Below are 27,722 nucleotides of genomic sequence, written 5' to 3' on the forward strand. Positions count from 1 at the left end.
TGGCTGGTGGTTTCCCTGGAGCAGGTCTGCCTGCCCTGTTAGCAGAGTCTAGGTCTTACTATTAGGATACTTGGTCCTGGAGCTTGTAGGGAAAGACTAAGTTGCTTCTAGTCTTCGGAGCAGTTCTCACTGTGGGGTAAACCCCCTGGGGTGGGTGTAGACTGAAACTCAACCCTGAGTCCCACTGAACAGTGATTCCGACCTTCAGGGAGACTCAATAAAATTATCTCTTAAGTGGCTGTGGGTCACAGGTTTTCTGAGGTTATTCTGTAACACGGGAGTGGCTACTAATGGTAGCCAAGAGTTCCAGAGGAAAAGTCAGATTTTAAAAAATGACACGTTGAACAATTGTTTACTAATTTTTTGACTTGTTGCAGCCCTTTCTGACCAGCCAGTGCTTGGTGTGGAAAATAATGAACATTTTTCATTTTTGTCTCTAATGTATGTAGGCCTATTTCTTCTGTCATTACAAAAGTGATGAATAATATAAGTTCTTATAACCAAACTTTTAAAGTGTATTATCCCTTACTTTCTTGTAAAGGTAAATTATGTGACATTAACCACCAGTTATATTCTAGCCTCAGATGATCGTGACTATGATGTAATTTTACTGTACCTAGAAAGCAGCCACCAAAACAAACTAAACACAAGAAACATATCTGTGTTCTGATTTTTTTGGTACTTGTTTTCACAAACTTTTAAAGATATAGAAACTAATATCTAGATATTATGGGACTTAGATGAGAGACAGGACTAACATTTGAGACCTCACTTTTGAGGCCAGTCTTTTTTTTTTTTTTAAGTACATGGTATCCCTGTTACCTTAGAGAGGATCTCTGACTTAGTTGAGGTCTCATAAAGGGATGGTGTCCAAAAAAAAAAGAGATATAAAAGATTGCACCCTTTTAGGTGCTATGTGTTCTGTGTATTTGGTAGGTCTGGTCTCAAATGGCTGGAGGTGGTACATATTCTTGCCACTCTTGACTCTACTCTTCTCTCCATCATATCAAACATTACGCGATAGCCTTAGGATTTTAGCAAGCAACTGAGAATTGATGGTGCCTTAGAGTTATATCCACTTTTTCTTTATCTCAAAAATGCAGTGGGGGAGGGTATAGCTCAGTGGTGAAGTGCCTGCTTAGCATCCACAAGGTCCTGGGTTTGACACCCGTTACCTCCATTACAAATAAACAAATAAATAAACCTAATTACCTCCCCTAAAAATTAAAAAAAAAATAGAAACATTAAAAAAAAGAGAAAATATTAAAAAATGCAGATGCTGTCACATGTATTAACTAATCTGGAGGTTAACCTGGTTTTCATAAGGCAGTTTATTCTTGATAATACAGGGTCTCAGTTTTACTTAATCCTAACTTTTTAGTAACCCATCTGTTAAGGAATGCTATTTCCATTTTAACTGAGAAGCTATATTACTTCTTCTTTCAGTAAATTCATTTCTCTTTACATGCAGCTTTGAAAGCTGTTAACTTTTTTGCACATAGTATGACATTTACTAGAAGTGGTTATGGTCAGTAGACTGGTATTTAGAATGCTTTTTAAATACAGTGAACAATGGGTCAGATGGATAGGTGAAATTAAAGCACTGTTTACAAAACAGTAGAGTATAAACAGATTCCTGATTCAGTAGGTAAACATTAGGCTCTGTATGGGTATTTTGTTGTTTGCTAATGTATACTTCACAGACACACTGAAACCTTAGCTAAATCAAGTATTATCCTTAAGTGAAATGAGATATTATAAAATAAATATTTCTTCAATGAGTATTTACCAGAAATTTCAACTTTGGAGGGAAGTGTAACTAACAGAAGCAGATTAATTGGTAACTATGTAGTAGATGACACCTCGCTTAAGATAGAGATTCTAGGAATTGCATATTAAATAGGAGGAACTGTGTACGACTCAGCTGTGGATCAGTACATATTAGTGATTTACCCTCAATTTCCAAAGGGAGACGGTAACACTGATTCCTAAGTTAGCAGTTCTGACAAGTCATGTTCATAGTACAGATAGTTCACCCAAATACCAAATAATCTGAAAACGTAGTTCTGTTTTGTGTTTTTTCGATTTGTTTTCCTTTAAGTAGCCCCTTTCCCTGCTCTGCTCTTTGCCATGTAGATCATCTTTAGCTCTGTCAGCTGAGTTAGTTCCCTTCTGCTGTCGTGGCCCCGTTTCTCCATGCTTGCCATATTTTGAAACTACTAAGAGTTTAAATATGAAATTATTAGATGTTAGAGCAACAGAGAAGATATGTGTGTGCCAGGCTCTATAATTTCTTACACCACGTTACTTTCTTCTCATCCTTAATTCTACCAGCTCCTCTTCCTATTTAGAAATAACAATCAGCTGGTAATAACTGATGTTCTACTAATAGGAAATTGAAGCTATTGTGTGCTGATGGAGATTCCAGCAGAAGGAACAGTGAAAGACTAGTAGCCATGCAAGTCCGTTGTATTTGGTTGGCATATAGGATATATAGAGAAGGAGGATGGAAAATAAAGTGGGAATTAGTGGATTATGACACTGCATGCCTGGCATGCATGAGGTCCTGGGTTCAATCCCCAGTACCACCATTTTAAAAAAAAAGAATATATGAATAAATAAATAAACCTGGTTACTCCCTCTCCCCCAAAAAAACAAAAACAAAAATAAATAAAAGTAGATTATGGCTTTATCGTTCTGGACTTTGAATACTAGGATTAGGAATTTGAACTATATTCTCTATAAACAGTGTTAAATCAATTGAGTAGGAAAATAATGTGATGATAGTTGTGCTTCAAAAACTAGAGATACGCTATATTTTTACAACTTGAAATATTGTTTTGGCTAGCACTTAACTTCAGTTTGGATAATTCATCATCGCATCTGAACCTGAGAGTTGAAGATACCTGTGTAGAGTGGGATCCTACTGGAGGAAAAGGTCAAGAAAGTAAAAGTAAAGGGAAAGAGAACAAGGGCAGGTAAGCTAGCTTATTACATCTGTTATCTGGACAGAATGCTTGAGCATTGGTTCTTACTTGACAAATAACGTAAAATGAAATCCTTATTCTGTATATCAGTATGATTTGTGAAATACTAATGTATCACCAAAGAATATAATATTGTTTTTCAGTACTTGAGTTTGTCATTAACATGTTTCATTACTTTTTCTTAGTTTCTTTCCTAATCTTCTTCTTACTTAACAATTTCATTTCTTTTAAGTTATATCTACAGCAACTTGAATTGCTTGGAGAGAAGTTTCTAGCATAGTTCCTTGAATTTTAGACTTACAGATCACCTGTCTTACCTGAAGGTCTGCATTGAATGACAGCTTTTGCCATGTACAACGCTACTGTCTGGCCCCTGATCAGCAACCTTAATGACTAAAGAGGCAGGCTTGGGACCTTTTTCTATTGTCAGACTTATTTAGATAGTCTCAAAGTATGGGGGCCTCTTTTAACAGAGAGAAATTCTGCTCAAACTGAAATAAGGTAATATCACTGTGAGTTAAACAGTGAATCAAAAAAAAATTTTTCGTCAGCAAGCTTTTCATCTAATTTTATTATAAGCTGTTTAATTTAAGTTATAAAGCAATCTCTTAACAGTTGCCTATTTTTATCTGACAGTGTCCATGTTACTTCACTGAAGAAACATACAAGGTGATGATCTATGTCTGTCTAGTTCTAGGACTTAGTTTATTTAGCTTGGCTGAATAACCTTAATTTTTTCTTTTAACCAATAAGCAGAAGCCATTGCAGCAGCCTTCATAAGCTAAAATGTTGCTCTGTGTAGACTGTCTGTATTGGTAGCTTATGATTTGAATTTACAGCATTATAATGTGCTGCATATCATTTGGATTATGTTGTGTATGATAACAAAACAATAAGCTCTGCTTTAAAGTCTTTCTTGAATTATTTTCCTGCTTCTGATTTTTTTCTTCATTTACTTATACCTGGCATCTTTCTTGTTGTGCTATATTCAATATATCTAACTTTACAACTTTGTTTTTACACACATTTGACATGAGGCAGGTTTGAAGTGTTCTGTGTTTTATAATAATCATGCAGTTTCAAAAGCATCAAGGATAAAAAATAAAGACCATTGCTGAAATTACCAGGACAGTGCCAGAAAGATGAACCACTTCAAATTGCACAGTAGGAGTGTGCTGATTTGAAGATACCATATATCTTTCCCAGAAACCAGAATGTGTTCTCTTTTTGAAATTATCTTCTTTTTTTTTCTAGTTTATTTGCTCTTTATTGGTGAAAGTGATTTTATAGTTAGTATATTACAAATTGTAAATGTTGGTGAATTCAGTAGAGTCTGTGAAGTTTTATTTGGTCACTTGGAGATTTTTTAGACTGTTTATATTTAGCATTTCAGATCATATTATTATTCTTTCTCTCTTCTCTCCTTTTAAGGGTATTTTGTATATAGGCTACTTCTGGAATGTTATATTCATTTATTCTTTCCATAAATATTTGTTAACTGTAGGATGTCAGCTGGATATTGTGGGGTTTATAGGGGTAAACACTGTCCCTGCTTTAAGGAATTTGCTGTAACTTATGTAGATGAGATATATATCTATATACAAATACCAACAATACAGGATAGAGATTATGTGTAATAGTAAGTGTGAATAAGGAAGTTTAGAGGAAGAAAGATGCCCTGAGCTATCAGGTGTTGAAGTGGTCAGTTAGGACAATGAGCCAAATGGAAAGTAACAGCCAAGACTTTGTTCACTTGCTGTGATACAGTAAACAAGAGGCCACAAGGAAAGGGTGCTGGCTCCCTCAGTGTTCCATTTTTCACAACAGAATGGCACAGGGTGACGGTCAGGTGCATCAGAGCAGATGGCAGATGGTGAGTATCTGAGGCTCACCTCACTGCTCAGGAAGTCCTAAACAAAGGGCTCCTCCTGTTTTATGGACCTGAGGCCAAGAAGATGGGAGAGAGGGAAAAAGGTTAGGAGTAGAAAAGTATCCAGACAGAGTAAAGTGTCTTCAGACTGCGTCCCCCCACCTCTGCCCCGTCTAAGGAGGTCTTTGAAGAGACTGCTGGAAGGGATCTCAGCTGAGGGCATGCTCCCATAAGGGGGCCCCTGAATAGAGGTGCCTAGTCTAGGAATGGAGATACACATATGAACTTGGGGCTGCAGGGCCAATTGCAACTCCCTCCAAAAACTGCAGTGAACTAGCTGTGCACCAAGTCTGGTGTGGAGAAAGCAAGCATTTGTAACTACTTCTGGTTGGGCCTGAAAGATCACACATAGGATTTTGGTCTGGAGTTGGACTCCTCAGAAGAGTTACTTAGCATAATAGGATCTGGAAGACCTTCATTAATGGAATGGTATTTAGGCTGGCTCTCAAGTAAATGGAGGAATGCACAGCATTTGCAGTGAGAGAGGGAGCAACAAAAGGAAAAGGCGCTGAAACAAGTTGCCTGGGTTTAAGGGACATTTGAGCTGCTACATTTGGCTGGATAGTGCTCTCCAGAGGTGAGAAGGCTAGAAAAGCAGAGTGGGACCAAATCAAGAAGAACCTGAAATGCCAGGCTAACTTATTTGTGGGCAGTGAGGGAGAACCTGAAGATTGTAAAGTGTGAGAATCAGAGTTAGGTTTACCTGGTAACAGTGAACAGATGAACTGGACAGCAAAGACATCATCTGGGAAGCTGGTGAAGCAATCCGGAGTAGAGGTAACAAAGAGCCGTAATTCAGACAGTTGAGTGACCAGGGTGTCTTCAAAGGGCGGGGGGAGGGGGAGGGTGGGATCATGTTTGTCATAAGACAATAATAGCAGTTGTACTTCCTGAAAAAATGTACTTAGGGTTGGAAGTCTAGAATGCTGCAGTGGAGGAGTTCTCCTTATTTACCTTGTCTGAAATTTAAGCTGCCATTCTCAATAGTTGTATCTGTTTTTCTTTTTGTCACGCTTTCCCTTTATTTCTTTACTCCTGGTAAGTTACATTTTTTTTGTTTTATGAATGCAGTGATTCAATATAATTGAAATTCCATTTTAAAAATATCTTTGGGATTTGATTTATTTTGAGTTTTTGGGAGTTAGTGAAAGGCCTAATATTATCTGGTTTATCATACCATGGAATTTGATAAAGGAAAGTCAGGTTGGATCTTGTCCATTTTGGTAGAAGCACTTTATAATACTTGATATTATTCTGTGCATGGATTTGGGTAAATGCTATTCTTCATTTTAAGAAGAGATACAGAACAAAAATACCTACTGCTTATAAAAGAGGTTATTTAGTTTTGATTATAGTAAGTCTATTTTTGCCTTTGCTTTTAATTTAAATTTAACTGCAAGGAATTTAAGCTATAATCCGTTATTTTTCTTGAGTTCTCTTTTTTTTCCCCCTTGGGTTCTTCCCCCTCCCCCTCTTTTTGTCTTGTCTCACTTTTGGCATTGTTTCATAGTTCAGCTGTGTGTGTTTTTTGTATAAGCCTTGCTCAGTCTGCATGATATCAGTGTTTTCAGCCTGCTTTATGTTGATGACTTCTTACATTTGAGTTTTGTAACTGACAACTGTTTAATAATAAAGAATTCAGATAAAATTAAGTGTTGCTATTTGTGCAGCATAATTAGAAATCTTTTCAAAGATTCCTTTTGTGATTTGTAATTTCAGTTTATGAAACATGTACAACATAGAATCTTTGTTTTTGTTTCATTCCTGTCTGTATAGAAGTGGTACACCATCCCCTAAGCGGACGTCCACAGGCTCCAGGCCGCCAGCAGGACGGGGCAGCAGAGACCGTTTTACTGGGGAGTCGTACACAGTGCTAGGTAGGAGAAGTGGAGCCGTTCTTCATTATCTCAGGTCAAAAGTGTCGCAATCACACTGGCGGGCTTTCCCCTCAGAGGCAGAGTGGCTGCCTATGTATTGAATGATTTGGGGCCAGAATTTCTCCCTCTTGCAGCCTAATTACTTTGGTTGGTTTTCAAACTGTCTTACTGATATGTTTGGAATTCTACTTCAGTTTACATAGTGCTTCTCATTTATAACTCTTGTGGGGATAGTAAGGGAGAAAAGTTCTGATGGCTTCTCTATTCAGAAAAGTTAGTAGTAAATATACAAGTTATAGCAGATACTTTGCATCTAGTGTCTGTGTGCTGTGTGTTAATATGAGTATTCTCCTGAATGAGATTTTTTTTTGTTTTGGTGCCATTTTGTGGGATGAGACATAGATAAAACTCTGTGACTCATAAAGAGGAGGTAAGAGTCATATTTACCTTTCTGATCTTTCGTAGGAGACACGGCTATTGAAAGTGGACAACATTACTGGGAGGTCAAGGCCCAGAAGGATTGTAAATCCTACAGTGTGGGAGTAGCATACAAGACTTTGGGGAAATTTGACCAGTTAGGGAAGACAAACACTAGTTGGTGTATCCATGTCAATAACTGGCTACAAAACACATTTGCGGCAAAGCATAATAATAAAGTCAAATCTTTGGATGTTGCTGTTCCTGAAAGAATAGGTGTATTTTGTGATTTTGATGGAGGTAAGTTTACTGATTTTCTCATGTCATTTCATCATAGTTACATATATCCTCAGTACTTTTCATTAGTAATCATCTATACAGTAGAATTTCCCTTAGTATTGTGGTAAGGTGTGGTAAAGGTGATCACAAACATAATTTCAGCTCTGGAATTGACTGGAAGGGTGTACCATGTCTGCCTATAGGCCCACAAAAGCATTCATCTATAACATACTAAGTCAGTCTGAAAATAAGATGTTTGCATTAAAATATTTTCTTGCCCATTTTAATTCTTCCCTTCCCTTGTTTTATTACCTGTCAAGAGTGATGGAGACAGATTTTTTTAAAGCTGAAGTAGACCTTAGAAATTTGCCTTTTCCACACAGTATAAAATCCTTATTACATTTATTATATCTGCAAGTAGTTGCCACTCCTGTGCGTGAACTTTTCTGTGTGAAGCTAATTGTCTTAGAGGCGGCCTGTTGCATTGTGGGATAACACTTGGTTAGAAGGTTTTTCTTAAATCAGGTCACTTTGGCTGCCAATAACCTCTGAGGCAGTTGCTTTTTAATTTTATCATCTGAAGAAACAGGCTTTTGTTCCCTAATTCACATTTAACATGATAATCCTTATTTGTTTAAAAACTACTAACAGTGCTTCTCTTACCCTGTTTTTCTAGACTGTACATTCTCCATACCATTAGCTATTCCTCTTATAACTTTTCTAAACCCTTATAATCTCCTATGGTTGTGTACTATGTCTATATGTATCTTAAATATGGGTTCTCCAGTTAGAACACACAGCTTCTGACCATCATAGGTTAGTGACTTGGTGGCATAATGTCTAATAACATGACTTAACAGCACTGTAGGTCAGTATTGAGCTTGCCGCCACCCAGTCCCCTGGACCTTTCCCCATGGAGTCCTGTTGCATTATCTTTTCCCCCTTACACTAGGCAGTGTAGGGGTGTTTTTTGTTGTCTATAACTCAAATGAAGAATATTATATTTGTCCTTAAGTTTCATCTAAATGGGTTTGGCCAATCTTTCCCTCCTGTTAAGATCATCTAAATATTAACTTGATGCTTGCCTTTGGGAAATTTCTTTAAGCTTTTTGAGTATATTTGATAAGTATCTTCTCTACTGTCATCTAAATATTTATAAAAATTTTGAAGATGACGTACTGTTGAACTAGAGAACAAAAGTAATTCCCTAGATGCTTCTGTCCAAGTTGTCACTTAAAGCTAATAATACCACATTTTACCATTTTAAGTAACATCGTGTCCAAATAATTCCATGAGGTATCAGCCTAGTTACTCAAACAAAAAAGGAAAAAAAATTGATTTTGGTTTGATTAATTTTTAGTGATGGCATATCAGTTTTACTATATTCTTTTCTACTTACTAACTTTGAATCAGATAAATAATTTTCCTCAGGATAAATAGTACATTTATTGACATACATTTTTTTTTCTTTTTCAACTACCAAGATAGGGTTTGCTTATGTTCTTCTATGTCTTTTCCCATTCTTTGTGGTTCCTTACAGATAGTAGTAAGTGTGGTTGTTAACCTAGAGCACAGGGCACGGGAAGAAGTTGTAATGTAGGGTGGGATCAGATTCTGAGGGCCTTGAAAAATAATGATAGGCTAATCTTTTTTTTATTGTTGAGGGAAGGGGCTTCTGTACATTTTAGAAAACTGTAGTCATATGATAATCTGGTTTTAGAAATATTAGTAAATGGTTAAACGTGGAAGAGATTGCAAACATGGGATAAGGGGAGACTTTTCAGGGAGGTGGCTTTTAAGCAGTGTATGCAGGACCATGTCTGTTTTGTTAAGTATTTTATGTCCTTGTTGCCTGGCAGGTGCTTTACATAGTGTAAAGAAGTGTTTTATTGTAATAAGTGTTTGTTGAATGATTAGTGTTAAGAGGGAGCTGAGCAGTGGGGAATCAAGAAGAGTGGATTTGGTGGTATGAAAGTAGAATTCATGGGACTCAATAATTAAATATGGATTAGAGGGAGAGACAGAAGAACTGAAGATGACTCAGGTTCCATCCAGTGTGATCAAGAGGGTGATAGTGTCCTCAGCAGGATAGGGAACATAGAGAGTCCTGGGGAAAGATGGGGTGCCAGCAGGACGGCCATGTGGCATTATTTAGCTGAAGCTAAATGTTAGAAATGGCATCACAGAGGGGCTACTGAATATTGCACAGAACAATTAAACATTACTGCTTTGCTGTTTACTTTGTGACCACATACAGACTGCTTGGTATTTTGAAGTAATGTATATATAAATCACCCAATTCTTAAACAGTAGGCATAAATGTTAGTTTCTTTTCTTCTCTGTTTGGCACCAGGAGGTTTACTAAGGGAACATTGTAGAGAGAAAGGAGCCTAGATAAGCATCTACATTTAGAATAGGAGAAAAAGAGACAGAAGATATCCTCAGGGTTAGGAAACAAACCAACAGAATAGTCATGCGAAGGGTTTCAAGGAGTAATAACAATTGTAAGGAGGCCATCCGGTTGGAGAGTTCAGTGGTCAGAAAGAAAGAGTGATTTTAGTTGCATGATCATTATTGAAAGATGGACTGTGAGATCTGACAGATTAACAAAACTGAAGCAGTGATAACCATACCATGATTTCAGAGATTCAGGTGTGAGTATGGCTTCAAGTAGTTAGAAGACAAGGTTTAATAGAGTAAACCTTAAATGGTGATAGGATTTGGGTGGAGAGGCTGGTTATAGTACAAATGAGGAAGAAATTGCCTTGGTTTTTAATGGGCTACGGAAGCCATTTGTTAAATAAAGATAAAATAAAGAAATAGTCCATAGTTGAATAAGCAGAATAATGGCCACATAATGGAAGCATTTTAGAGATCTTGAAAAACAGGGGAGGAAAACTGGATTTGGGCTTTTTCTTAAGCAAGTTCACTACTGATTTTCAAGTGAGAATTACTAAGTCCAGTCCTCAAAGTGCCAAAAAAAATTAATGCCAAAATATGCGTTTAGTTATTACTTTCATGCATGATTATATGTTAGGCTTAATTAGATATTATAATTTCTTGAATAATAAATCAGGCTTTTTTTCTCCTTCCTTTTAGGTCAACTTTCTTTCTATGATGCAAACTCAAAACAGTTGTTGTATTCCTTTAAGACAAAATTTACACAGCCAGTACTACCTGGCTTCATGGTTAGTACCTAATTTATGTTTTATTTGGTTTGGCAGCTTTAAGGAGAACAATGTATGCTATATATCTGGGGAAGCACAGTATCATTTTTCCTTCGTACTCCTCACCCTTTCTCCAATCCACCTCTCCCAAATCTGTGATTGTCTGTATGTTTTCGGTATATTTTATTGAAGTAAGTGTTAAGATATAGAAGTCTGCAAATCGTAAGCATGTCGTTTGATCAGTCTTCAAAGGACTGTGCTCATTTTTGTAACCGACATCTAGATCAAGAAATGGAGCATTGTGCCCTTTTCCAGCCCCTAATAACCCTCCACCAAAGTGGTACTTACCTTGAGTTTTAATACCATAAATTTATTTGCCTCCTTTTCAACTTTGTATAAATGAAATGATTTACCTTTTTGGCTCAACATTATGTTTGTGAGATTTATCCATGTGTTTCTACGTGGTGGTAGTTCATTCATTCTCATATAGTTTTCCACTACATGTATATGTATAGTTTTCCATTATATGACTATATCATAATTTATTTGCCCATTCTAATTTAGTTCGATACTTGGGTAGTTTCTCATTGAGGACATTTACAAATCGAACTTCCACATTTTTCTTAATGTCTTTTGGTAAATATATTTCCATTTGGTATATAATTAGGGTTGTGATTGCTAGATCATATGGTATATGTGTAATTAACTGTAAGTAGAGTTTTCCAAAGACATCAGTTATACTAATTACCACCAGCAGTATGTGAGAGTTTGAATTCCTCCACATCTTTATCAACACTTGATATTGTCTTTTTAAAAATTTTAGTCCTTCTAATGAGTATGAGATATTACATTGTGGTTTTCAGTTGCATTTCCTTGGTGGTTAGTGCTACTGAACACCTTTTTGGTATGTTGATTGACTGTTTGGATATACTCTTGTGAAATGCTTGTTCAAGTCTTTTGCCTGGGTTTCTTTTGGGTTCTCTTCCTATTTCTTATTGACTGATTTAATGTTCTCTCTGTAGTGTGAGATATATGTATTTGCCAGATACATGTATTGCAGATGTCTTTTCCACTCTGGCTTTCCTTTCCCCTCTCTTCTTGGTGTCTTTTGATGAACAAAAGTTGTTAATTTTAATGTTGCTCAATTTATCAGTTTTTTCATTTATGATTAGCTCTTTTTGTGTTCTGTTTAAAAAAATCTTTATTCACCCCCAAGGTCATGAAAATATTCTTGTGTTTTCTTCTAAAAGCTTTCTTTTCCTTATACATTTAGACATAGACTGCATTTACAATGCAAGTATAGAATTGATATGTTTGGTATGATATTGGGGTCAAGATGCATTCTTTAATTCCATACAGACACCTGCTTATTCCAGGACCATTATTGAGAAGATCATCTTTTTTCCATTGCAGTTCAGTTTTTGTAAGATATTAGATGACTATGTGAGGTAGACTGAGTATGTTTGTCTATACACACATATATAATTGCAGGCCTACTCAATTTCAGGTTGACTTATATAAGAAAAAGTCATGATTCTCCAAACAAAATGAAACTTTGTTTTGCATTTATGTTTTTATTAAGGAAACATTACCACTTCTCCTAACTCCTTTATCTTTTGCATTTCTCTATAAGATTAGGCCACTGTAGGGAGTTCTGCAGTCCAGTTAAGATCATCATTATTCTGGCTAGAACTTTCCTTAATTTGAGGGCTGCTTCTGCAGACCTGGATGGTAGCTTTCCATTGCAGACTTGGTAGAATGTTTTGTATGTTTTCTACCATCGTGACTCCCAACTTTAACTCCTCAACTGTGAGGACAAAGTATTCAGGGTATATGTGGTTTTAAAATATAGTACTTTTAAATCTCACAATTGATCATGATTATTTACCCATATAATCTTTTTTTAACATTTTTTATTGATTTATAATCATTTTACAATCTGTCAAATTCCAGTGTAGAGCACAATTTCTCAGTCATACATGAACATACATATATTCATTGTCACGTTTTTTTCTTAAAATAAGTTTAAAACAGTGCTAATAACCAAGACTCCTACTTTTTCATTAAATAGTAAAAGTGATTAGTGAATGAAGTTATTGTTCATAGAAAAAAACCCAGCAATATTGGAAAGGTTATTTTCTTTTTTACTTTGCCACATACCTCTATGTATGATTTATTTTTGGCTGTGGTCAATCAAGGACATTATTTTTACCATGTGGAATTCAAAATTATTTTTTCCCCTAAGTCTCTCAGATATGCTTTCTAAAAGGGTAAATTTCATGTTTAATTTGAGTCTATCTCAGGAAGATATATAGTGAGTTTATTCATTGTTTTTTCATTCCAAATAATCAAACTATAATTACATTAGTAAAAATCATAAGATGCTTTAGGAGATTTTTTTCCCAACTGGTTAAATTTGGGGTTTTTTTCCTTCACTGAAGGCTTGCTTTTATTATTTTTTATTAACTAAATGAATGACTTAATTTTTTTGTGTACAGGATTTTCTTTTTTAAAGTAAGTTTTACTGTAGTGTAATTTACAGTAGTGTACCATTCTGTGGGATTTGACAGACGCATGCAACTGTATAACCACCACCATAATCAAGACATAGAACATTTCCATTCCTTCATGCTGCTTTGTAGTGGGCCTCTCCTATCACACCCAGCCCTAGCAACCACTAACTAGTTTTTCGTCCCTATAGTTTTTGCCTTTTCCAGAATATAATAGAAAAGGAGTTGTATGGTACACAGACTTTTGATTCCGTAGCATAATACATTTGAAATTCACCCATGTTTTTGTGTTTGTCAGCAGTCCCTTCTTTTTTATTGCCGAGTAATATTCCATATGTGTATTTACCACACAATATTCATCCATTCATCAATTGAAGGACATTTGGGGTTCTTTCCATTTTTTTGCAATTAGGAAAAAAGGATTTTTGTGTGACTGTTTGTTTCCATTTCTCTTGGGTGAATACCTCAGAGTGAGGTTGCTACATCACATTGAAAGTGTATGTTTAACTTTATAAGAAGCTACCAAAATGTTTTCCAAAGTGGCCATATACCCCTTTTACATTCCTACTAGTAATATATAAGAGTTCACATCCTTGCCATTATTTGATGTTCTCAGATTTTTTTGTAGTTGTTGTTAAGCCATTTTAGTAGGTATGTAATGGCATTTCATTTTAGTTTTAATCTGCATTTTCCTAAGACAAATGATGTTGAGCATTTTTTTCATGTGCTTATTTGCCATTTGTATAATTTCTTTGGAGAAGTTATCTGTTAAAATCTTTTTCTCATTTTTTTGTTGGGTTACTTGTTTTCTTACTAGTGAGTTTTAGATATCTTTATGTATTCTGGCTATGAGTCCTTTATCAGATAAATGTTTTGCAAATATTTTCTCCCAGTCTCTGATTTTTTTCATTTTCTGGAATTTCAGAGAGAAGTGTTTCATTTTGATGAAGCTGGTTTATAGATTTTTTTTCTTTCTTTATGGATCATGCTTTGCCTAACTTAAGTTCACAAAGATATTTTCTTTTGTTTTCTTCTTGAAGTTTTATAATTTTAGGTTTTACATTCAGGTCTGGGATCCATTTTGAGTTAATTTTTATATATACGGAGTATGGTTTAAGATCTGTTTTTTTTGCATATAGCTATCCAAGTGTTCAGTGCTGCTTATTGAAAAAGACTTACCTTTCTCCATTGATTTGCCCTTGCACCTTTGTGCTAGATATTTTGAGTACATATTTTTTGTAGATCATTTAAATAAATTTCAATAAAATAATATAGTAGGTTGATAATCAGAGAGTTGCTTTTATATTTTAAGAGTTATTACTGAACCTTCTAATTTAAAAATTTTTTAATGTTAATTAGTTATAAATTTCACAGACCAGCAAATTCTTTATAACAATACTGTAGTTTTTTAGTATATATTGAATACTTTAGGATATAGATAAAAGTGAGAATACATAAACAATTCTAGAATCTCCTTTGCCTTAAGCTTATGTTGGCTACATACATGGCAGTTGATGATAGTTTAAATGATTCATATTTTCAGATTTTAATTCTCTTGATCCTATTCTAAATCAGTTACTGTTTACTGAGTGATAGCTGCTCTGTTCACAAATAAAGCAGTTTTATCATTCATAAACTCATTCACATTTATGATAATAGAATATGACAAGTGTATCTGGATATTGCCATTTGCATTTTTCTCAGAAGACCTTAAAAATGGTAAGAGTTCTTCGGTTAACAATTAAGGAAGAAACGAATAGAATTACTCTGTTAACAGAGGGGTGTTAGATTCCTGTAGTCTCAGGCCATACCTCATTATCAAAATCTAAAGCAGTAGTTGGGGTAAGGAAGTAGGCTCTGTGCGGTTCTCTTGGTTGTGAAGATTAGTGTCAGTAGTGATAGCATCTTTTTGCCTCGATCGATCCAATTAAATCTCTGAAGTTCTACAGCTCTTAGTTCCCTCTCTTCCGTGCAGCTCCATTGGATTCTGCTGTCACAAAGACTTCCTTTGGCCTCTGTCTAAAAGACTCTTGAGTTAGCCTTTTCACTTCCCCTCAGTTCAGGTCTGAAGGTTACCAGTTTGGAATTTGATAATGTTCACATATTTGCCTTTCAAGTGGAACTTTAAGGATCCTTCAAGTTTTAATTTGATTTGAAATCTGACTGAAGCTTTGTTTTGTCTTTTCTTAGGTTTGGTGTGGTGGACTTTCTTTGAATACTGGGATGCAGGTTCCAAGTGCTGTGAGAACACTTCAGAAAAGTGAAAATGGAATGACTGGTTCAGCTAGCAGCCTAAACAATATTACTCAGTAATGCCTACTCGGAATACGTTTACCTTTTTGATTGGGTGGCCTTTTCCGTGCAGTTACTAATCACAGGAATTTATGAGTGGTGGAAATCAGGTTTGTGACATTCTGCTTTAAGGCATGGAATCCGTTAGCATTAAGCATCTAGTACGAAGCATTCACAGGAGTGGACTGTGCAGTATCCATAGAAGCAAGCAGACACCGAGCAAGAAACTCATGTTTTGAAGAGTAAATGGGAGAGAAGACAGTGTTTAAGTAGTTACATAGAAACTCATTTTGTGTTTCTTGGGTTTACTTTGGCTCTTCTAATATGTTTAGTTACATAAGGTAGCCCTAGGGTCTGAGGGAAAAGCATTTACAATCTTGTCTTCTTTTCTGTATACTTTTTAAATGTCATCACTACCTATTATTTAGTTCTTACACTGAAGCTTTAAAAATATACAGTCCTCTATAGTTTTCTAAAAATTGAAATAATCTATTGAGGATGCTAGAAAGGTTTTCTTAAAATAGTTTATTTCCCCCCTTTTATAAATAAGTTGAGATTTGCTAAATTATCCTCTTTTGTTTATTGACTAAATTGTAAATCATTTTTTCCAAATATCATGATATTTCTCTTATGGTTATAACTCAAAATAGAGAGTGGATAGGAAGAGTTTCTAGACATAATAGTTTAAAATCACCCAAATTTCAGTTTTTTACTTGCTGCACTAACAGTGGCAAAGGGATATTCTTTATATGTTGCCCTGTTTAATTAGACTTCTTTTCATTCCATCATTTTGGATGATGGGTAAGATTTTCTAAAGCTTTATATTTTCTGATTTTGTTGTCTTGTTTAATACTACCTTTAATAGTTATCTTTGATAAAATTCCCACTTGAATTCTAAAGTTATATAGAAAGTAGAAAAAGCTACCTACTCAAGTTTTGTCTAAGAGATACAGGTTACGAAGGGAGGTGCCTAAAACTGTTCTTTACTGAAGTCATTTATATCTCCTTTTTAATAAAATGGAATGGTTTAAACAAGTGTTTTTTAAAAAACTGCATATCTCTGACTTATTTGGCACATGAGTTTTTCAGCCCTACCTATTCAGAGGTTATTTTCCTCTCAATCTTTTTGCTACATTCATTTGCTTCTTAAAGGGTTGTAATTCTTTCAAAAATCAACATACAGTAATGTTTACCAAACTTAGGGAAAATGTGTTAAACAGTGAGTAACACCCATGGTTATTGAGCAGAACATATGTATTTTTTAAAAGTTGATTAAAATTTGTAACAAGTCCTTTGAGCCAAACTGAAAGCTGTAATTATAGTATTTAAGAATTCCTTGAGCATTTTAAAGAGGTCTGGATCTGTATATTCCTTAATTGTTGAAGCTGTTACTTTCTCATGTTGACTTTAATTTGCATTTTAAGTATATTGGTTATGACAGCCTTCTCCCTCGAAGTGACTCTTGCTGCTTACATTTGAGTGACTTGCTGCAGAAAGGCCTGTGTAATAGGAATAGCTCATTCTCTCTTAAAGTTTACTGTTTACTGATAGGATGTTTTGTTCATTGTAAAACAAATCTAAATGAGGAATTTTATTTGAACTAGGTATTATATTTCCAGAGGACATTCATAGCTGTACCACTGTCTGATGACTTAGTTGAAAGACTATTAGGCAGCTTAAAGAATGACATATGTCAGTAGATATTCTTCTGATTCTCCAAACAAATATAATTTTGGTTTTTGTTTCTCCTAGAGATTTTGAAAGAAACTTTCAGTGTCCTGTTCCCCACAGCAAGGTTATTCTAGGACCTAAGGATAAGGAAATGGGAAGTTATAAGTCTCTCTCAGAGAGTTAAACCTGAAAGCAGTAAGTTAGGGGTGGAGCTGCTTTAAGTGCACAGTTACCTATGTATATTTTAGCAAAAATGACACAGAAAAAGCCAGAAGTTCTTGTATAAAAACTTTTACTATCATGTCTAATATAGTTGTATTTTCTCTTTAATTCTGTGCCTTCTTCCTCTAAGCATGCTCTTGCCCCCTGCGCCATGCAGTGTCAACTGATGTTTAAAGCAGAGAACATTATGTCACACTGCTGAGGGGCTTCTATTGCAGCGGCATGGGGAAAAGGAAATATTAATCAGGGGCTGGAGGAGTGCATAAGATTCTTCCTGTGCTCATGCCACCATCTGAAACCCTTCATATACAATTTTCTAATATTCATTTGAAAAACTCATTTGAAGTAATACTATCATTGCTTCAAAATAAAAATCTGAGGTTTTCCTCTTACTGTGCTTCTTAAAGTTCTCTAAAAAATGAACAAAATGTATGGGGTTTTAGCTTAGCTGTTTTAAGTTTATTTATGTTACATTAAACTGGAGGAAATTTGCCACCCTCATTTTCAAACTAGAAAATAATCAGCTGCAGTGCCTATTTACATGGTCTCAAATTAAGGTAACTATTAACTTGACCATAACATATAATATTCTCATTGACATTTGAATTAAAAAATACTGAGTTTTTTGGCTCAGTTTAATACGTTGTGGAAAGTTGGTATTCCCTTTCAAATATTCTTTATTTTATTTTTTTTACTCTTCATTTTGACAGGTCAAACATGATTGCTTTCTGTAAAAGAAATGCATGAGAGGTTGACGGTAATGGATGTATTACAGGTGTAAAAAATTATGTTTTATAAAAACATACATTTAGTATTGCATTTCTCTTTTAGCAGTTTAATCCTAAACCAGTTTTAATAAACTGGATAAAGAAATGAAGGAATTGCCTTAAGCACTTTAGAAAAAGAATTTTTTTACAATTCATTTTGACTCTTTGGACTGATCGTGTCACGTATGTCTTTAACTTTTGGTGAATACGTATATCCCAAGCATTTACTGAGTGCACATAGAAATTTAATACACAGTAATTCTTTGAAAGTTCCAGGTATAGGTAAACAAATTGAAAGTATTAAAGGGGTGCCTGTCTGTACGTGGGTTTAATTGATGGCATCTGTACTATTTTGACAAACCACAAACTGCTACTTTACAGTTAGACTTGACCAACATTGTCCTGCAGTCATTTTCCCCCATTTTATCATCTAAAGAGACATATTGGCTTGGTTTTATTTGCTCATTTGTGAAATTAAAGTATGCACAGTATCATGTATAATTTGAATTTTTGTGACTGATCCTTGGTAGTGTAAAGAATAAAATAAGTAATTTGTAATGAAGTCTTTTAAAAAATTAGTCTAAGATACTCTATTTCATGAGTTATCTGGAATGATTAATTTTTCTATATATGCTTTTCCCATAAATTTATTATTTATATAGTTTCTTTTGGAAACATATGGGGAAAAATTGGAAAAGGATGTATATAAAAATGATTATTTCAAAGAGTATTCATTTTAGAAGAGGACAGCGTAGACTTCTTACTATAAAATATGTGATTCTAGGCTGAAAAAATTAAGGAGTATAAAAATCATCATGATAATTCTTTTTAAAAAACATATTAGTGAAATCAGTGTTCATTCATTGGCTAATTCCTACAACGATTATTAAAGTGTCTGTGATAGGGCAGTCATACTTGGTATTCAGATTTCCAGAATTAGTGAAGTTTGATTTACTGTGTGTAGTTTTGCTGCTTTTGAGTGGTATGAAAAGTTTGCATTTTAAAAACAATGTTTTGCTAATAAGGCAGAAATTTTAAAAAGTAAATTTGTTGGAGTTGGTGAAAAAATTCAAATTAACTGCATATAAAATGGTTCACTTATATGTGGTCACATAAAATGGGTCCGGAAAAGTTTCTTCCTTGATTTTATTTTTACACTGGATATACTAGGGAAGTGTATGGTCAGTATAAATTTACTCAGCATCTAACTAATCATAAAGTTATTTGTTATCCTCATGTACATTTTGTAATGCCAGTACTGGAGCATTTATGAGATCATTAATGTTTCCTTAATCATTGCAGAAAGATTACCTCATATTCAGTATAGTTTTAATTTTGTGTCTTACAGTATTCACATTATGCAAATATTTGTGATCCTGATCTGTCACATATGATAGCTTTGTTACCTGGAATATTTGATTAATGTAAATGCTTTAAACTTTTTGAGCAATTTGGAGGTTAAATGGATTACATTTGGTATATGTTTTTGTTGAAAAGATACTGTTGGGTTTGTTATATTAAGGTTAGTATTAGCTTACAAATGAATACCAGAGATTGTCATAGTACTCTTCTCCTTGGACCACCCACTTATTAAATTAAAACAGTATTTGTGATTTCTGGGTCAGTTTAAGGTACTGACTTTTGATCCATAATCATTTGAGCTATGTTAGTTTAAACTGCTATAGTTTCTTAATGGTACCCGTTCAGTGTAAGTTGGTCCTTGGGAATGGATGTGTAGAGGATTTCACAGTATGGAAGACAGCAGGTAGGTGAATGTGTTTGCTTTGGCTTGGAGCTTCTTAAGTTTGGGCCAATTTTAAAATAAGTCAAATTGTAAGTGATTGGTAAAAGGCATTTTTATTAGTGTTGGAACTTTTTGGAGAGCCTAAGGGCTATGAGAATGCTTTTTCTTTTTAAAATAACATTTCCAATATCTCTAGGGCACCAAAGCATTGAGTCTAATTTACCTTTTAAGGGAGACTCTTTAAATTAAAATCAAATTTATAATTCATACAGCAGATACATAAGAGCTAAAGTTTTGGAGTAATTTATAGTAAAAAGCACTAGTCTTTAAAATTTCTGGATGTAACAAATATTTTGGGTTTATTTTAAAGTATTTAAAATTAATCACCTTGCCTCCACCATATACTAGATCTGTGATCTCTACATGCATCATTTATCATATTTGGGCCTCCATTGCCTTACATAAAATAATTGTAACTTGTTCAGCCTACCCCACAGGGCTGTTGTGAGGAATAAAATGAAATAGAGTATGTGAAATTGCTTCAATGACAGTAAAACGCTGTGTAAGTGTAAGGTGTTAACTTTTAGCTGATAATGGATTTAAGTGTTTGGATACTTCCAGATGCCGTTTCCTTTGATAAAGCATGTGCTTTAAGTGGTATCACCAGGACATCAAACATGATTTTTTTTAATCTGATTAAAACACCCTTTAACATTTGCAGTTTGTGCATGACCTGTGGCCTTTTTATATTTTCTCATCAAGCCTATTACTCTACATCAAGACTTGTAGAACTGTACCATTTCTCCCACAGCATTTAGTGTACCAGAGTAGAACAGTAGCATAAATAAATGATTTAAGCTGTTTCCACCCACGCATTTGCACTTCCAGTTTATGACTGCTCAGTGCCACATGCAAAGACTGAATTTGGTCTAAATAATTCTTTCTAAAACAACAGTTTTGGAATGGTTCAACAGTTTGTTGTCAGTGGATAACAAGGTGTATGTTCCCACTTAACATTTGACGTTTGTTGCACTGTCATCTTTAAAAACTATGATGAGGTGTTTCAAAACCTTGTCAACCTGGGTATCATTTAGTATCTCTCCTAATATACTAGTTTTGCTTTAAATTGGATTAAATGGTTTACAGGTTATCTTGATCCACATATTATTTGGTATTTCTATCATCTGGACATGGTTCTGCTATGCAGTTCTGATAATAAAAATTCTAATTCCTCAGGTTTAACCTTTAAGTTAAGGATGAAGAACGTTAGTGAGCTTATAATGTACTCAGTGCTGCAAACTAGTGTTTTATAATAAGCATATTGCCTCATTTTCCTTGGAAACAAGACAAAGCTTTTTAAATGGTTTTTTAAACTTTAAAATAGAGTATTCAAAGTGGAGTGACGTGTATGTTGAAATGACTGTATATTCTGTATAGAATAACCGAGTTAAGTTCTTACAAAAGCACCTGGAGTATCTCATCTAAAAATAAAACTTTTTTTCCCTGCTTTTGCTTCAGTGCTTGCATTTTTATCAACTCTTATTAAATATCTACAATGTGCTGTTGAAGATAAGAAGATTAAAAAGTCGTAGTCTTTTTGCCCTCCAGACCTTTTATTTTAGAGTAGTGCTGTTCAACAGAATTTTATGCAGTGATGGAAAAGTTATGTATTTGTGCTGCCCAATACAATAGCCACTAGCCACAGGCAGCTGTTGAGCGCTTTAAATGTATGTGGCCAGTTCAGCTGAGCAACTAAAATTTTTATTGTAATTTAAATGTAAAGAGCCTTGTCTTGCTAATAGTTGCTGTTTTGTACAGTGCAGCTAGAGATGGAAGATGAAACATGCTGTAACTATAATATAAATCAGGAACTTAGTGTCTGTCTTTGAAGCTTGTCACATCTTGGGTTACATTTTGGTAGACTAGCTGAGAGAGTCAGAACTAGAATCTAAGACTTTTTAACATTTATATTCTAACTTGAAACCAATCTAGGAGAAAAGAGAAAACCAATCAATGACCAGGCGAGGCTGGAGCTCCTGTAACTAAGGTCATTTTCGCCAAGAGAAGAATGAAGAGATAGTGGATAGTCTTGAGTTACAGGGAGAAGACTATACTGAGAAACCAGTACCCTCATATAGAAGATGGAGTGTGAATGGATGCAACATTTCTGGAGAACAATTAAGTAATATCAGTATTTTAAATACACACAGTTTGGAAAAGTTAGTTCAATTTCTAGGTATATCTCTTAGATACATACTCCCAAATAAGCCAGTACTCACTGCAGCATTTCAATAGCAAAATACAAGCAACCTAATTGTTAACTGAAGAATGGGCTACCAGAATTCTGAAGGCTCCCCTTTTCTAAGTTGCTGCACTAGCAAGCCACCATTGTTACATACTTGTCCAGGTACATTCGGCACGCCTCTCTCTCCAAGTGTTCTAAGTATGTAGACCATTATGGGAATAGGCTTCCTCAGTTAAGGAGCCCTTTCCTTGGTAACCGAGTCCTGCTGTGCCTGGCTGGGTCCCTGGGATGAGGGCTCAGGAAATTGTGTGCATTCTACTTTTCTAAGTGTTTCTCTTACTAAACAGTGTTGTACATTTACACCGCATGGTACCAGTAGTATGTTTATGCCCCTTTTGCACAAGGTCACCGGGATGGTAGGTTGTGGTGCTTCCAGTAACCCTACATAACTGATACAGAACATGCTATTAGTGGAAGGATTTTCATGCTATTATGAAATGGAAAAAGCAAGTCCAACAGTATATATAGTATGATAAAATGAGTGTGTGTGTGTGTGTGTGTGTACACTTAGACTTGGGCAAGAGTGGGGACGGGGGGTGTCCCTGTTCTGATCCTCATTCTCTGGCTGTGCCTCTCCATGGAATGAACAGTTAAAGAAGCTAAGGGATTGCACCCACTTGTAGTCTTGTTCCACTACCCTCTGTGAGCCAGACAGCCAGGACCCCATAATTCCCTGTCCCACCAGCCCAAAGCTTGCTTCCACAACACATGCAGGTCTCTTCCCCAAACCTGTCTGGAAGACAGACTGCACTACATGTGTATATACCCCTATTTTCAAGGGGAGGCAGTTTGTGAAGGGTGTGGTCCATGGAGCTTGGATGTGCAGACTGAGGTGTCAACCTCCATGCATACTAGAGGCTGAAAGGAAACAGACCAGGGGCTTGGGGGAAGAACAATAACACCTAGTTCTCATGCTGTCACTTTCCAGCACAACTCTGAGAATTCCAATTTTGAACCTAGATTTCTGTTCCTTGAGAAGAAATATTTGTCAAGATAGAAGTGAACGTATGTGTATAGGGTTGACGCTCACCTATTCAGACACTTAAAATATATCAGGGTTGGCTTCCATTCCTACTCTTGCCCCAGGCCCCACAGTGTTAGGATGGGCCAAGATGTGTATGTACTCCCACATCTGAGCAATTCTTAAAAGACAGATGTTTGCTTATAATAGGGGCTGTTTTTACCCATCCTGGTACCCCTCCTCAACTGGATTGGCTAACCAGGTTAAAGTATACTGACTCTGGTTTACAGTAAGTTGAAGGCTCACAGCTGGGCTCCCCTCGGATATGCTGGAGAAGGACTGCTCCCACCAGATGAGTAGTTTGTTTACCTCTAGTTAGCTGTTTGTTCCCAAACTTGTTCATGCCAGTGACATTGTTGTAGTTATTTAATTTAAGCATTACATAAACCAATGAAATTCAATTATGAAAAGTTACATTTAAGGAAAGGGGGGGAACTTTAGAGATGAAAAGCTGACAAGTTAGTTGTGTCCAAGATAATTGTAAGTGATCAGGAGTATTGCAGAAGATAAAAATACAAATTTAGGACTCCGAGTTCAGATTCCTTCACTTGCATCTTTAAGTTCCTGGTTCACTTGAAAGAAACACACTGGAAATTATAGATGATGCATTATGTCTGTGGTTTATGTAAGAAAAAAAGTGAGAAAGTCTAATCAGTTGATCCACACTTAAAAAGACCTTAGTTCAAATCAGAAGATTGGCCAGTGCCATCCTTTGCTTTAACTGCCTTTTTTTGGTTTACATGGAACAAGTTTCATTATGTATTTGCAAAGTATTCATATCTATGAACTTCATGATAATTTTTCCCATGTTCATCTTTATTATGACAATTTCAAACAGAGACCCTATTTATAATGAACACTTTTATGCTCACCACCTAGATTTATTAAATTGTTACCATTTTGCCATGTTTCTATCATTTTAAAGTTTTTAAAAATTTCACCCGTAAGTACTGCAATATGCATCGATGATGACTTATTTTAACACAACCATATTCCATTGACATTCTTAGCAAAATTAACAGCAATTCCTTAATATCATCTAATATTAAAAGCTTCAGTTGTATCAAAAATTTCTTTTTATGGCTGCTTTCTTCAAATCAGGATCCAGACAAGGTCCATAAATTGCACTTGGTTATATGTCTCTTAAGTCTCTGATTTTGTATTAGTTCCTTCCCCACCTTTTAATTGCCAATGATAAACTGGGGCCTTAGACTTGTAGAATGTCCCACATTCTGAATTTAGCTGATTCTCTATAGCCTATGTTAAATCTAGAGTTTTGATTAAATGCAGCTTCAATTTTTAGGTATGAGTCCTTCACAGGTGGTGCTGTGTGCTTTCTGTTGCATCACATCTGGAAGGGCATAATGTCTGTTTGCCTCAACTTAATGGTAAGGTTGACCAGTGGGTACAGGGGGTGATAGCTTAATCTGTCTGTTAAAAAAGTTCCTCATCAACATTTCATCTTAATTTTAGCCTCTATTGATGAGTTTTGTCCTTTGTATTATTTCATTAGGAGTAGCAATGATTGTTCTATCACTCATTCTTCGTTTATTAGCTGGAATTCTCATTAGCATTTTGGTTACACTAAAATCCTGTTCAAATCAGAAAGGCAGGATAAATGATTTTTTATCAAGTTTCAGGATAGTGAGTTGATGCCCTGGAAACCTTCAATCATGACTAATAAGTTTCATTTTTAAGGAATCATTATGAAGTCAAGAATTTTTAATGTATTTGATGTTTCAATCAATAGCAGTTACTCATTTTGATGCCAATTTACCATCTTCAGTCCCTCAGATTAGCACCTATGTCCAGTGATCCCATTAATCTTTGGTACTTCTTCCTCTGGGTGCTGCCAATTTCTAAATTAATCTACTAATTACCAATTCTAAGTAATAAAACTGAGTCTCTTAAAACTGAGTTCCTCTGTGGAGTTTGTGATTAACCTCTCTATTCAAAACCTTATTCCCTTTCTTGTTCTGCACCTGTTCCTCCTCAGGATTGAGAAGTATCAAAGAGGGGACTGTAACCAAGCAGGACCCTATGGGACCTTTCTGGGACAAACTTCCACCCACCCCGTGTTCTCCACGTGCCTCTTGTTTGTAGAAAAGCTTTAGTCTCCCAGGCCTCCCCTGAGTCTCAAAAGGCTAGCTCGAGTTAATGATTAGGAAATGTGAAAAGGTAGAAGCAAAGAACAGCTGTTCGACTGGGGAAATTGATAACAATCTAGACTATAAACCAGCCACATAGAGTCACTGAACTCTCAGTTCACTGAAAGATAGAAAGATCTGACTCACATTCCTAAGTTACCTTAACAGGAAGCAGACCCCCACCAGATGAAAACTGACCACATTACATAGACCGCACACTGGTTGAAACCAGAAGACTAGTGATGCTGGAAATTTCACCTTGATGCCAACCAATCTGAGAACTCTGTATGAGCTGATCATGCACCCAGCAGCCCCCTCCCTCAGACCTTTGTCTCCTAACCGGCAACGTGGAGATGGTCTTAGGACATTAGTCCACCATCTTCCCAGGTTGCTGGCTTCCTGAATAAATTAACTTTTCTTTTTCCATCAACACTTGTCTTTTCCAGTGGCAAGTAGCAAAACTTGGGTTCAAAACCAGCCTTGTCCAGTTACATTCAGAATAAGCTTGTATGTACACAGAAAACTTCCGGAAGAGAAAAACAAGAAACTGATAAGGATCCTAAGCCCTGGGAAATGAGAAAGAAAAAACTTCATTTTATACTTTTCCAGAAAATAAAGTTTAGAAAATAACTCAAGTATATGAGGGGAGGATTTTCAGTTTTCACTATGGGCTGGTAATAGTAATTTTTGTAGAAAAAAATTTAAAATTACAGTAATTTGTTTAGTGTTTTATACTTTTCAAAATCATGTCAAAATTGATTCATATCTGATCCTTAACAATAAACACTTGGATTATACAGGTAAACGTTAAAAGACCCAGGTACAGAATTGAATGTGTGTATATTTCTAGACCTAAACAGGAGTATGACAGTCCACTAGAGCTTGAATGTCCCGCAGGCATCTCAACCTCAAAAGCAACACTGGACGCAGCTAAATATTTTCCACCCTATCCCCTGCCTTACCTGCTGGTACCCAAACCAGGATTCAGGGATTTATTCTGCATCCCTCTGCAGAGCACACACACACTAAAAAATTATTCGTTGTTTCTCTGAAATTCATATTTAACTGGCATCCTACATTTATCTAGAAACTCACACGCTCTGGGAAATAGCTCAGAGGCTGCCTCTCCAATCTTTGAACCACTTCCCCAAATTTCAGGCCATCTCAGTGCGCTGCTGTAGTTGTGACCCAGTCAAGAGATAAAAGGGATTTAGCTAAATTGCTAGATCCCAAAAGTTAGGAAATCGCCAGGGCTCAGTAAACTTCGGCCCGTGAGGAGACAGCAGGAGTCGTAAATCACCCGAAGCCACTAACCCGACCGTGGGAACGTTTCCGACACCAGCCAGACCAGGACGCTCGGCTCTGTGCTTGACGGCCCCTTTTGCAGCGCTTGCCGTGCGTGCCGTAAAGCACAGATGCCGGCGCTGCTGGGTGAGGTAAGTTGTGGGAAGCTTTGCTTGGCCGCCGGGGGGACAGGCGGGCATTTCCAGGCAGGTGTCGCCGGTGGCTCGGGTGCCCTCACTGGGCATCCCCCAGCCTTCTGGGCACGTGCCGTGCCCCCGGCGGCCCAGCCGGGCCACAGGTCGAGCGCGCTCCGGGCGGAGGGTACTCAGTGGGGCGGCCCACGAGCACCTCGTGCCAGACGTGCACTCGCGCGTCCGTTCCACTCTCCTGGGCCTGTCAGCTAGAAAAGTCCTCATCCCGGGACAGGTCTGGTTTTGGAGGACGGCTGAGACCGCTGTAGGACCCGGTTGGGGTAGTGACGTTTGAGCAGGATTGTGAGAACCACTGCAGGACTTGTGAGAGGATAGAGGGGCCTTTGCAGGTATGGGACCAAAATGTGCAAAGGTATAGAAGCATGAAAGGGACTACCAGGTTTTGGCAGCACTGCGTATCAGTGTCACGTCTGGAGGGGTGGGTGCGGAGAAGGGAAGGCCAGGACTGTAGCAGAAGCTAACACTCGGTGTCAGCTGGGAAGGGCCTGATGCCCCATGAAGGAGTGTGGAGTTTTTCCATGGGCGGCGGGGCAGCTACGGCAGCTTTCTAGAGAGGAGGTAATTAGTTTACCATCTCTTTCTCTTCTTATGCTTTCCCCCTGGGTTCAACTTTTAGTTTAATTGGAGGATTATTTACTAAAGAGTCCCTTCTGTGTGCTTAGTAACGGGGTGGACACTGCTAGCCATGCTAAGTAAAGTTTCGTATGGCTTTGACATCTGCCTTTTGTTTGCATTATCAACTGGGGGATGTCGGGAAAGACTGAAGCTTTGGATAGGAATCTGGGCAACTGAGTTCAGATTTCATCACCATTACCAGTTTCTCAAGTAATGTGAGGCTAGTCACTTCTCTCTGGGCCTCAGTTTTCACAGATGTAAAAAGAGGACCTAGA

General features: G+C 36.4%; 2 protein-coding genes across 6 annotated transcripts in view; both read left to right on the forward strand.

The window, feature by feature from the left end:
- The window catches only part of FSD1L (fibronectin type III and SPRY domain containing 1 like), a 64,772-nt gene extending 43,402 nt beyond the window's left edge, over positions 1–21,370 (forward strand). For 2 of the 3 annotated variants that reach the window (XM_074361931.1, XM_074361933.1), the window contains 6 exons: positions 2,849–2,978; positions 3,624–3,656; positions 6,694–6,794; positions 7,260–7,511; positions 10,590–10,678; positions 15,358–21,370. In XM_074361931.1, the coding sequence (XP_074218032.1) occupies positions 2,849–2,978; positions 3,624–3,656; positions 6,694–6,794; positions 7,260–7,511; positions 10,590–10,678; positions 15,358–15,480 (728 nt within the window). In that variant the 3' untranslated portion in view covers positions 15,481–21,370. The remainder of the gene's footprint in view (positions 1–2,848; positions 2,979–3,623; positions 3,657–6,693; positions 6,795–7,259; positions 7,512–10,589; positions 10,679–15,357) is intronic. The other variant, XM_074361932.1, reaches the window with a different exon arrangement.
- A 5,315-nt stretch (positions 21,371–26,685) lies between these two features.
- The window catches only part of FKTN (fukutin), a 57,028-nt gene continuing 55,991 nt past the window's right edge, over positions 26,686–27,722 (forward strand). For 2 of the 3 annotated variants that reach the window (XM_074361934.1, XM_074361937.1), the window contains exon 1: positions 26,686–26,772. The gene's annotated coding sequence lies outside the window, so the exon portion shown is untranslated. The other variant, XM_074361935.1, reaches the window with a different exon arrangement.

Source organism: Camelus bactrianus, chromosome 4, assembly GCF_048773025.1.
Source record: "Camelus bactrianus isolate YW-2024 breed Bactrian camel chromosome 4, ASM4877302v1, whole genome shotgun sequence".
Classification (NCBI taxonomy): domain Eukaryota; kingdom Metazoa; phylum Chordata; class Mammalia; order Artiodactyla; family Camelidae; genus Camelus; species Camelus bactrianus.